The sequence below is a fragment of the Microcaecilia unicolor genome, chromosome 9, assembly GCF_901765095.1.
Source record: "Microcaecilia unicolor chromosome 9, aMicUni1.1, whole genome shotgun sequence".
Classification (NCBI taxonomy): domain Eukaryota; kingdom Metazoa; phylum Chordata; class Amphibia; order Gymnophiona; family Siphonopidae; genus Microcaecilia; species Microcaecilia unicolor.
The window spans coordinates 166,408,169-166,420,862 of record NC_044039.1 but is presented as its reverse complement, the minus strand read 5'-3'; the positions used below and the strand labels follow the sequence as shown (position 1 = coordinate 166,420,862).

The 12,694-nt window shown below is 41.9% G+C and overlaps 1 protein-coding gene across 2 annotated transcripts in view; it reads right to left on the bottom strand.

Annotated features, from left to right (window-relative positions):
- Positions 1–11,147, bottom strand: part of STYX (serine/threonine/tyrosine interacting protein) — a 72,051-nt gene extending 60,904 nt beyond the window's left edge. For both annotated transcript variants that reach the window (XM_030214480.1, XM_030214482.1), the window contains exon 1: positions 10,903–11,147. In XM_030214480.1, the coding sequence (XP_030070340.1) occupies positions 10,903–10,959 (57 nt within the window). In that variant the 5' untranslated portion in view covers positions 10,960–11,147. The remainder of the gene's footprint in view (positions 1–10,902) is intronic.
- Between the last annotated feature and the right edge of the window lie 1,547 nt (positions 11,148–12,694).

The window sequence follows — 12,694 nt, the reverse complement described above, 5'->3', positions numbered from 1 at the left end:
CCATCAGAGACATCTGTGGAGTTCCCGGCATATCAGAATCCGAAATCAAATCCATGACAGAATGTAGCCAACTGAGACAAGCTCTAGCCGCATAAGAAATGCAAACAGAAGCTTGAAGTGTCAAAGCGGCCACCTCAAAGGCACGTTTTAAAGAGGCCTCTAGCCATTTGTCTTGCATATCTTAAGTGCCACACCACCTTCCACTGGAAGAGTAGTCTTAGTGACCGCCCTCGGGACTTCTGAACTGACCCAAACTCCAACTCCCTGGGGGCTACAAAATCCTGTCTGCCAAGTCCTTTGACCCTACCCCCATACCTTCAAATTGTCCGTAGTTTGCACCCCCCCTTTTTTTCTTTATACAGCAGAGTGAGATCAAGGGGTGAGGGGGGGCTATAAGAGAAAACAAAAAGGTGACTCACTCTGCTAGCAGGGGCCCTGTGAGCCAACTGCCACACTGACCATCCACAGTGAAAGCTCTCGGCTACACAGCAAGAGGAGGGGGGTGGTGGTCTGTGGAGCAGTGCCCTGGAGAACTGGTCACAAACTCTATTTGAGGGCTGCAGGCTGCACCCTACAGAGTCAGGCCTATCTCCAAATCCTGCAACAACCTCTGCTGGAGGCAGAAAAATGCTGAGTTGTTCCAGGCTGCACCACTTCTTTTATTGGGGATGTCACTGGAAAGTTCACATTCTCTGTCTCCATTTGCTGGTAGGTTAACATAACCCACTGGTCTGGAGTAGTCTATCAGAATAATGAAGTTCAAAACTATATCCAAAAGAAAGGAATGGGTTTGCAAAGCGAGGGAGGTTTATCCTTTATGGAGCTGGGTATGGATATCTCAGAAGAGACAAAGGGACAATAACTAAGTTTTATAAATATTTAATTGAATGTATTAATGAAGAAACCTACAACAATTAGAAACAGCAGACATGAATTTGTCAAGGGTTTGGTGCAAGTTGAAGCAATACCTAGAGATAAAATGAGGGGGGGATATTCTGCCACACTGTACAATACTGGAGGTTCATAGCAACTTAAGCCATGGATAGCTTTTAGTACATGCTAGCAGTCATGCAAATCTATTTTAAAGTTAAGGTATTGCTGGGCAGCTGTCAAAACACAATGTAAAATGGCCATTTCACATGAAGTAGTCCTTTTAACTGTCTTTCATAGACCTATATCTTGCTTAAACCTCTGTCAGACATAATATTTTAATTTGCATAGTTACATAATATTTATATTCCCTCACACTAAAATGATGGCTATATTGATCAGGCAAATAAAAAGGGCATTAAAAACAAAAGAATAGCTATCAAGGTAGAAATCAAACACAGATTTATTATAAAATCTTTTTATTAAAGCTATATCAATAGGAAAAATAAAATCTATTAACAAACCAAGCATAAATGATACAACTCTACCCACCACTCAAGAAAACAAGACAACATTAGACAGAGAAAACCACAGTCGAGGTCTGGACTCTTATTACCTCAAACCCAAATAGGCCTCCTCAAATAAATATATATATATTTTTAAACAAACCTCAGAAGGCCAACTACTTCTTGGATGCATCTGAGAAAAAGCACCTAAGTCCTAAGAAGTGACGCCTTCGTTTCTGATAACCTCTAGCAGTTTTGGGTTTCTCCACACTGAATACTTAAGACGTACGGGCATGTATCTACCAAAAACCTAGATAAATATTTGGGTATTTTTGCTATGTAAACTCTAAACCTGTTGGCAATTCTCCAGAACTGGACTTGGGAATCCTTGGTTTAGTTTTTCATATTTTTATTAACACAATATACATTCTTCCAACATCCAAATGATACCGGGTTATATAATATCAATAAAGGAAAGACTCAAGTCGGGTAGAATGTAAAGAAGCGGAAAAAAAAAACGATCATTACATTTTTCATTTCTCCTCCCCCTATCCATCCACCCCCCCCCCCCCCCCCGCCTACCACAAATTCACTAACAAACCTCACTCTAAAACCTATCTCCCCCCTCCATTTCCCTTCAACCCAACCTCCCCTTTGTCCCGCCTCCCCTCACCCACTCTCCCAAACCACCCCTCCTACCCTATTTCCCTTTGGACTTGTATTCTCGATAGTCCAAGGGACCCCCCCCCCCCGGGGATGGCTGTTAATTGAACTGTGTGTACCTGAGGAAACCCAAAAAGTTACTCTAAATCACTGTGCTATAACGTAATAAGAAGCAGACTGCGCCCTCTGGGACTCAACACTCGCAAATAAGGATCCCAAATCTGTGTGAAACACATGGACCGCTTCGGGGAACCTTTCACCTCCCTCGCCTTCGACAACGCTAGCTGGTGCACCTGGTTCCTCTAATGCCAAAAGGCGGGTGACTCCAGGACTGTCCAATACTGTAATATGGTTTTCCGAGCCACCAAGCTCACCTTACGACAAGAGGCGAGTGCCTTTAGATTGGGCACGAAAAGCCCTTTGCGTATCCAGAACAAAGTGATCCCAGGTATCCGTCACAGGCGTCCCCAACATTGTGATTAGAAATCTCCTAATTCTCTCCCAAAAAGCCCTCACTCCTGGACAGGGAATCCTTTTAATGGAAACCCTGATGCCTGTCACAGAAAGTGTCAGGTGACACAATCCAGGGCATACTAATCCAAAACTTCTGCAGGGAGTAAACAGAACTGTCATAACATCTAAAGAAAAATGGCTCACTTCAAACACTAGTTTGATATTCTGGTACTGCACAGTCAACTCGATTGTTCTTTTGGAAGTTGTGGGCAGAACTGATCATGCTGTTAAATCACCTTTAGAGGGAAGAAAAAAAACACTGTCCTGCGTCTTCCTAATGTGTCTACATCTATCATTTAGAAAATACGCACTAAGAAAGCCGTTTATTAAAGCTTAGTGGGCGTTAAATGCTGCACATTCTATTTTATATGGGCCATGTGGTACTTAGCACACATTAATGTCCTTTCGCACGTGCTAAGCTTTAGTATAAAGGCCCCTGAACTAGCTAGGGCTAGTTAAAAAGCTGGAGGTCTACTAGCCAAAGGGGAACTAAGTAAGGTGTGGTAGGAAAAGCTGACCACAATATTAGGAGAAATAATAGAGAACAGATGTGATACAGTGAAAGACAAAAATTAAGAGGTCCTTTTACTAAGGCGCGTTAGAAAAGTGACCAGTGATGCACTGTACTAGTGTCTGTAATGAACTCATTCAAACAAACAATAGCAATTGGCAATCCAGAGGTCAATATTCCATCCTCATTCTTCTTGATCTTTCCGCTGCTTTTGACACTGTCGATCACAGCATACTTCTCGATACCCTGTCCTCACTTGGATTCCAGGGCTCTGCCCTTTCCTGGTTCTCTTCCTACCTCTCCCTCCGCACCTTTAGTGTTCACTCTGGTGGATCCTCTTCTACTTCTATCCCAATGCCTGTCGGCGTACCTCAGGGTTCTGTTCTTGGTCCCCTCCTCTTTTCTATCTACACTTCTTCCCTTGGCTCATTAATCTCATCCCATGGCTTTTCCTACCATCTCTATGCTGATGACTCCCAAATCTACCTTTCTACCCCTGATATCTCACCTTGCATCCAAACCAAAGTTTCAGCGTGCTTGTCTGACATCGCTGTCTGGATGTCTCAACGCCACCTGAAATTAAATATGACCAAAACCGAGCTTCTCATTTTCCCCCCCAAACTCACCTCCCCGCTCCCCCCCGTTTTCTATTTCTGTTGATGGCTCTCTCATTCTCCCTGTCTCCTCAGCTCGAAACCTTGGGGTCATCTTTGACTCTTCTCTCTCCTTCTCTGCTCATATCCAGCAGATTGCCAAGACCTGTCGTTTCTTCTTTACAACATCCGTAAAATCCGCCCCTTTCTTTCCGAGCACTCTACCAAAACCCTCATCCACACCCTTGTCACCTCTCATTTAGACTACTGCAATCTGCTTCTTGCTGGCCTCCCACTTAGTCACCTCTCCCCTCTCCAGTCGGTTCAAAACTCTGCTGCCCGTCTCATCTTCCGCCAGGGTCGCTTTACTCATACTACCCCTCTCCTCAAGACCCTTCACTGGCTCCCTATCCGTTTTCGCATCCTGTTCAAACTTCTTCTACTAACCTATAAATGTATTCACTCTGCTGCTCCCCAGTATCTCTCCACACTCGTCCTTCCCTACACCCCTTCCCGTGCACTCCGCTCCATGGATAAATCCTTCTTATCTGTTCCCTTCTCCACTACTGCCAACTCCAGACTTCGCGCCTTCTGTCTCGCTGCACCCTACGCCTGGAATAAACTTCCTGAGCCCCTACGTCTTGCCCCATCCTTGGCCACCTTTAAATCTAGACTGAAAGCCCACCTCTTTAACATTGCTTTTGACTCGTAACCACTTGTAACCACTCGCCTCCACCTACCCTCCTCTCTTCCTTCCCGTCCACATTAATTGATTTGATTACTTTATTTATTTTTTGTCTATTAGATTGTAAGCTCTTTGAGCAGGGACTGTCTTTCTTCTATGTTTGTGCAGCGCTGCGTATGCCTTGTAGCGCTATAGAAATGCTAAATAGCAGTAGTAGTGGCAATAACATACTCCTCCTACAATGTCCAGTGCTTTCGACATGGTCAATCACGGAACACCACTACATATACTAGAATACTTCGGAGTTGGAGGTAAAGTTCTCAGTTGGTTCAAAGGATTCCTGACCACGAGATCATACCAAGTAACAACGAGCACGGATATATCAGACCCATGGACACCCGAATGCAGAGTCCCCCAAGGATCTCCCCTCTCACCAACCCTCTTCAACCTGATGATGATACCCCTAGCTAAATTACTAGCTAATCAAAACCTCAACCCCTACATTTACGCAAATGATGTCACGGTCTACATCCCGTTTAAACATGATCTAAATGAAATCACCGAGATCAACCAAAGCCTCCAAATCATGCACTCCTGGGCGGACACATTCCAGCTAAAACTTAACGCAGAAAAAAAACAATGTCTTGTACTCACCTCACAGTACAATACAAGCAACTTCACCACTATAACCACATCAAACTTTTCTCTTCCCATCTCAAACAATTTGAAAATTCTTGGAGTCATCACTGATCGAAACCTCACACTCGAAACCCACGCAAAGAATACTACGAAAAAGATGTTCCAATCCATGTGGAAACTCAAGAGTAAAACCCTTCTTCCCGAGATCTATCTTCCGGATACTGGTACAATCTATGGTATTAAGTCACCTGGATTACTGTAACGCACTCTACGCTGGCTGCAAAGAACAGACCATCAAAAAACTTCAAACAGCCCAGAATACTGCCGCCAGACTCATATTTGGAAAACCAAAATATGAAAGTGCAAAACCCTTAAGAGAGAAACTTCACTGGTTCCCACTAACGAACCACATTCAAGATCTGCACAATTGTACACAAAATCATACACGGAGACGCCCCGACATACATGTCAAACCTTGAGGACCTGCCCCCCAGAAATGCCAAAAGATCATTCCGAAAATTTCTTAATCTACACTACCCCAGCTGTAAAGGCCTAAAATACAAACTTACACATGCGACCTCCTTCTCCTACATGAGCACACAGATGTGGAACGCACTACCAGCTGACCTGAAGTCAATCAATGAAATATCCAACTTTCGTAAAGCTCTGAAAACGTCTCTCTTCAACAAGGCCTACAAAGAGGACCCTTAGCTTAAATATATCACCTCACCAACCCAGCCTGAAAATCATCTTTCAATATCTATTTTCCTAAAACTTCTTTCTTATCCTTAATCTCTTATTATCACCAATTGTATCTAATAACCTTGATTGACAATGCCAAAACAAATCTCTGTACCAACTCACTGTATCATACTTATTTCTTTGTATTACCAATTGTATCTGATAACTTGGAATGGCAACGCCATAACAAATCTCTGTAAGCCACATTGAGCCTGCAAATAGGTGGGAAAATGGGGGATACAAATGCAATAAATAATAATAATTAGCATGTGTGGTTGCCTCACGCTCCAGCCACTTTCAACACAGCTTTTTTTTTATGGCCACATGATACCCAATTAAATAGTCCCCTTCAAAACATGACTCTCCTTTAGCTTTTACAATTTAACTCTCTCAATCATAAGCCTATCTACCATGGGTGATTAAATATATGAAAAAGAAAAATGTGGAGGAAAAAGCCTCAAAAGTGTAACTCCTATACAATGTGGCAAAAAGCCTTCCGTATTGAGGAGCTTACTTTCTCATCATAGGCAAAAAACTTCCATCCACCACTAACTGTCCATTGTCACGCAATTTTAATTCAAATACAATTTCTTAGTAACACGACTTATCTGTACACGTTGCTCAGTGTTCTCAAAGCGCCACGGAGGACTATGGCCAGAGTTCCAATCCTATCCAAAACACAGAAGAAACCAGTCTTCGCAAAAAAACAACAGTAACCAAAAACAGCGAAGATGACAAAAAAAAAAGGAAAAGAAAAAAAAAACCAGACACAAAAATGATAAAACTATGGATTTATTAAGGTGGTATGACTCGACACAGCTGTGTTTCGGCCCAACTGGCCTGCGTCAGGAGTCTGTTACACCATGTGCCTATTCTCTGGTTGTATCAATATTTCTGTGAAGAATGTTCTGTTAAACGATACCTTATTGTAATCACTCTCCCTTAAAAACGACTGTGCGCGCAATCTTGCAACAATCGCTATAAAGAACTATGGCTAGAAACCGTCTCACTGGCAGTGAATGAGAAGCTCATCTGCAGCCACTCCAGTGAGACGTTTTCTAGCCATAGTTCTTTATAGCGATTGTTGCAAGATTGCGCACACAGCCGTTTTTAAGGGAGAGTGATTACAATAAGGTATCGTTTAACAGAACATTCTTCACAGAAATATTGATACAACCAGAGAATAGGCACATGGTGTAACAGACTCCTGACGCAGGCCAGTTGGGCCGAAACACAGCTGTGTCGAGTCATACCACCTTAATAAATCCATAGTTTTATCATTATTTTTGTGTCATCTGTTTGTTTGGTTTTTTTTTTAATTATTTTTTTTTTCTTTTCCTTTTTTGTGTGTCATCTTCGCTGTTTTTGGTTACAGAGTTCCGATCCTTCCTCAGGGTCCATAGCAGATAGTTTTCACTGTTCTGGCAGGCATCCGGTACTGCCACGTTTTCTTTTTCATATATTTAATCACCCATGGTAAACGCTCTCTAGCTCATAATATATATAATAGAAGTCGTCACACGATATTTCCCCATTAGCTTGTGGCCATTACCGCCACCTAAATAGGTGGCTGTAAGGGCTCTTGGACTACCTCTGTGTTAATTGGGTAGTGCACGGTAATGTGCCCAGGCTACCCAATTAGCTACAGGAACACTTACTCTCCACCTTCAGACATGCCTCCCATGCTGGAAAATAAATAATATTAAATATTTTCCAGTTTAGGGTTAGCTCGTGCTAAATGGAACATTATCGCTGGATGCCTCAGCACATCCTGTGGTAGTGCTCTTTTAGCACGTGGTAGGCCTACTACAGCTTAGTAAAAGAGCCCCTAAAAGAGAAAACACTTAAAAAAAAAACCCCCACTATATATGAATTAATAAGGGAAACCAAGTGTTCCTACTGATGTCCCACTGTGCAGTTAGGTCCACAAAATCATACATATTAATCTCTAGGTTCACTGCTGGAATGACAGTTCCAAATCAAACCAAACTAATATTGAGTCACACCACACCAGAGTTTATTGTAATCAAACATTTAGCACTTACCATAGGGTGATATTTTGTAAATAGCATTGTTCCAAAAAGTTTGTCTAATGCTCTTAGGGAGTCTTTTTAATAAGCCACGGTAGTGTTTTTAGCTCGCGGTAGAGGTCAGCTGGAGTAAATGCTGAGATGCCCATAGGAACGTGTGTGTCTCGGCGTTTACCGCAAGCTAAAAACACTACAACGGCTTAGTTAAAGACCCCCCTTAATGTGGTACTGAGATAGCACAAATCTTGTTTCTAATAGTGCTACATGTATTATATTAATACTTACATATCATCTTTCTCACAGAGAGAGACCTAAAGTGGTTTATAACACAATAACAGTTCAAACATGGAACAAATGTTTGTTGCAACTCCTACTCACTCCATGATTCTCCTGCAGTGACAGCTTGCGAACATCATGACCATTAGAAATCAATTTCCCATGAATACTTCACCCCTCATTCCACCCACCTACATACATTCTTCCCATCAAAGATTAAATTGAGCAGCTCATGAAGAGCCTATATTTACTAAGCTCTAACCCCTCCCCCCATGGATAAAAAAATAGGGGGAAAGCATTAGTAAATCTGGCCCTAAATTCTCTCTTCTTTATCTCCTTCTTCAAAACAGGCTCTCAACATTTTTGCTTCAAATTCTAGTGAAGTCACAACCTAGTGAAGGGCAACCTTCGAAAGCTAATCAAGAAATGTATTAAGTTATGTCCAATAAAAAAAGTATCATCATATTTTCTTTTCCATGTTTTATTTTATTTTGTTTGATTTCTATTGATAACCTTAAGAGTGGACTAACAAGGCTACCACACCTCTCTACTAGTGAAGTCACAAAATTTATCCCACAATTTCAGGCACAAAATTAATCATCTTTCAAAAACAGATATATCACTATAAAAATGAGCACTTCCAGATTTCCACAACTTCAACTCAGATTTAATACTGCACCTGTCAATCTTGATTACATAAAGAGAATCTCTAGCAAGTCCTCATTTGATGTACTGTGTACAATTCTGGAGAACTCGCTTTCAAAAGGATGTAAACCAGATGGAGCTGGTCTAGAAAACAGCTACTGAAATAGTAAAAAATCTGAGACAAAATGGGATAAAAACTGAAATGTGTATAATTCTGTAAGAGACAAGCTAGGGGAGATAGCACGGTTTCAGCAAAGGCAATATGAGCAGAAAAACATAAGGACACGCCATGAACAGCCACAGATTTAAAACAAATTGTAGAAAAGTACTTGTCCATGAGGCACATAATTAAGCTGTGGAATTGTTACTTGATGACATGCTCAAAGCAATTAACAGTGGATCTAAAAGAGGTTTGGTCAAGTTCCTGGAGGAATACTTTTTTTTTCTATTAGTCAGATCAGCAATGGCTCTCCCAAGCCTGTCTCTGGAAATGAGCTTCAGAAAACATCTATTTTTAGAGATCTTCCAGGTACTTGAGTCCATTGAGTTCAGCATCCTATCCTGTCTCCGACAATGGCTGGCCTGGCTTACAACATGACTGTATGTATTTATCTCCAAGTATAAACACATACAAGACCAGCCTCTTAAGGGAAACATAGTTCTGAACTACAAGATATAGGATAAATGTGAAATCATAACTTAAAAAAGACTTCCTTTACAGAAAGGGTGGTGGAAGTCTGGAAGAGCATTCTAGTGGAGGTGGTAGAAACGAAAAAACTATCTGAATATACAGCACAGAATCTCCTAGGGACGGGGAGAGGAAGGAATTGTACAACTGAACATGTTTACTTTATTGAGAAGAGAAGGAGGTCCAAGTCCTCATGAATGTGCAACTGCAAATCAAAGAAAGTGAGGCAACAAAATAAATAAATAAATAAATAACCAACAACAAAACAAGAATTCCAGAGATGAAATGCTTGTGCAAGAAAACCAGTGACCCTGCTGCAAAGTGAAATGCTACTGGAATCCTAATTTTTTTAGTTGTCTCATTTTATTTGGTTTTGCATGTTTAATTTATTCACATACTTAATATACCACCTTTAAAAACAAAACAGAATGGATAGATTGGATAGATGTGTTCTATGCATCTATGAATAATGCCGTGGTTCCCAAACCTGGTCCTGGAGGCACCCCTGCCACCTAGGTTTTCAGGATACAAATAAATAATCATAAGCGAGTTTTGAATGCACTACCTCCACTGCATGCAAATCTATCTCATGAATATTCATTGTTGGCATCCTGAAAACCTGACTGGCTGGGGTGCCTCCAGGACCAGGTTTGGGAATCTCTGGAATAATGTAATAAAAAGCTTAAACATAACTAGAGGGCTTATCTGCTCCCAAAATAGCACAAGTTTTCAGAAACTATAACCAAGAAGTTACTCAGCTAAAAATAAAAAAATTAAATTAAGAGCAATGATTCTACCTGGGGAAAACGAGCCCTCTGAATTTTACCTGTCATTTACTACATTGATAAGGTAAAACGTCATGCGTTAATGATTTAAAATATTAAAGAACGAATGTATTTAGAGATAGCTTTTTCATTGAACATCACTCAGTTTGTCATTAAAAAACAACACAACCTGTGCAGACGGTGATCCATTCCATTCAAATACCAATAGTACTTGTCGGACATGTATTGAAAACTTTGAAAGACTTCACCCAGTGTGAAACAGCCGTCATATTTCTCACATTATATACTAAAACTACATACTTGCACTACAAATAGACAAGTATCAAAGTAAATGACATAACAGTTGCTTAATTTTCAATTTAACACAAGTGGCTTTTTTTCTGTTAATACTGTCGTACAGCCTGGATTTTCTCTCAATTTATTGTCGAAGTTAGTTTCGCATTAACTTATAATCATTTCACTCTTGCTTCATTGCTTAAGAAAAATCCAATCGAATTGAAAAGTCTGAACTACGGAAAAGGGATTGTACAGTTTTAGCGTTCACTTTTACCTTCCATTCACACATCATCACCAAGTCGTGGGGGGGGGGGGGGGGGGGGGGGGTAGGGAGCTTATGTTACAAGAGACGTTTGAAGATAGCACGTGGTAACCCCAAGCATTAAGGCGAACATCTAGGAGCTCTCACAGTTAAGTATTGCCCCGAGCCCACATCTCCATTGCAGTCCCTCCAGGAGCTCCGACCTCCCTCAGCCCTCACCTCGGCTTCTTCCTTAGACCGCGGCAGAGAAGGGAACTCTATCTTCACGTCATCCATTTCCCTGTGTCAGCCCGTCTGCCACTCCAGGGAAAGCCACCCCAGCGCCTATAGTTCTCGGAGATTAGAGGGGAGGCTGAGGGCCAAGAGAACACCTCAACATCTATTTAAAAAGAAACAACAGCTCCCGATAATACCACACAACAGCACCCAACGGCTCGCCTTGGGCCGCCATGCTGCCTCTTCTCTTGCGCATGCGTACGGTAGGGTTACGCCTCGCTCTGTCTCTGAAATGACGTCACCAAACGTCCACGGCCACCGCCTCTGCTCCTCCTCTTCTCCCGCCCACCCTGCTGCCGCCTGCCACTCCAGTACAGGGATTGGCTGTCTGTTAGCTACACTTCCGCATAATTGCAGACTACTAACGGTAGAGAGCTCTCAACTCAGTTGTTTTGTTTGGCCTACGGCAGCTGAGACGACAACAGCACTGAGGGCACTTGTTCGTATCATAGAATTATACTGGTTCTGTGGTTTGCTACGTAGACTTTGGGTAATATAGTAAACGATAAAAATCATCATCACTCATTTATTGTGGCTAGTAAGATGGCTACGGTTTCTACCCTCGTCCTATATGGGATCCTATGTGTTTATGTCACACCTTTTTTAATTCTAGCACTGGAGTGGAGAAATAGGCTAATGATTAGAGCAGCAAGCCGCGACCAGGGGAGCAGAGCTCATATCCCACTACAGTACCATGTGATCTTGGGCAAGTCACTTAGGGGCATTTTTATTAAGCTCTAATAAAAAGTGGCCTTAGTATAACCTTGTACAGGTTTTTCCTACGTGCTAAGGTCATTTTTACTGCAGCTATAAAATTACCTTTTGTATTTCTTGTATTAATGACCGTGTGCTAATGTCTTATTTTTATTTGGGGATTTTGTTCACACCTTTTTCAGTAGTAGCTCAAGGTGAGTTACATTCAACTACACTGGATATTGCCCTGTCCCTGGAGGGCTCACTACTACTACTTCTGAGGCAACAGAGGGTTAAGTGTGTTGCCCAAGATCACCAGGAGCAGCAGTGGGATTTTAAGGGGGCACTTCTGAATGTCAAGACTGGTACTCTGGGAGGTTTGCAGGAGACTGCATGACATCAAAAAGTTGAAGCCACTTATTGGTCTGTTTCCCCTTTATGGCAGTTATATCCCACATTAAACATGAATTAGTTTTTTTTCCCTTTGCCTAGATCAAAAGAGAAAGATAGTTTGTGGGAACTTGCTCCTTTTGTAGCATGCAGTGGTATATGGAGGAGTAGCCTAGTGGCTAGTGCAGTGGACTTTGATCCTGGGGAACTGAGTTCAAGTCCCACCGCGGCTCCTTGTGACTCTGGGCAAGTCACTTAACCCTCCATTGCCCCTGGTACAAAATAAGTACCTGAATATATGTAAACCGCTTTGAATGTGGTTGCAAAAACCTCAGAAAGGTAGTATATCAAGTCGCTTTCCCCATATTATAAAAATGCACTAAATATTATTACTACAAACACATGGTCTTTCTTTAAGATCTGCCTTTTGGATTGAAACCTCACTGTCTGAGATAAGCCACATTTTCTGCATTCCCCCCTCCCCTCCCTCTCATTTCTACCTGGCTAATCCTTTCTTACCTTGTCTGTACTGATTGGAGAAAAGGCGGCTGAGGGGAGATATGATAGAGGTCTATAAAATAATGAGTGGAGTTGAATGGGTAGATGTGAAGCGTCTGTTCACGCTTTCCAAAAATACTAGGACTAGGGGGCA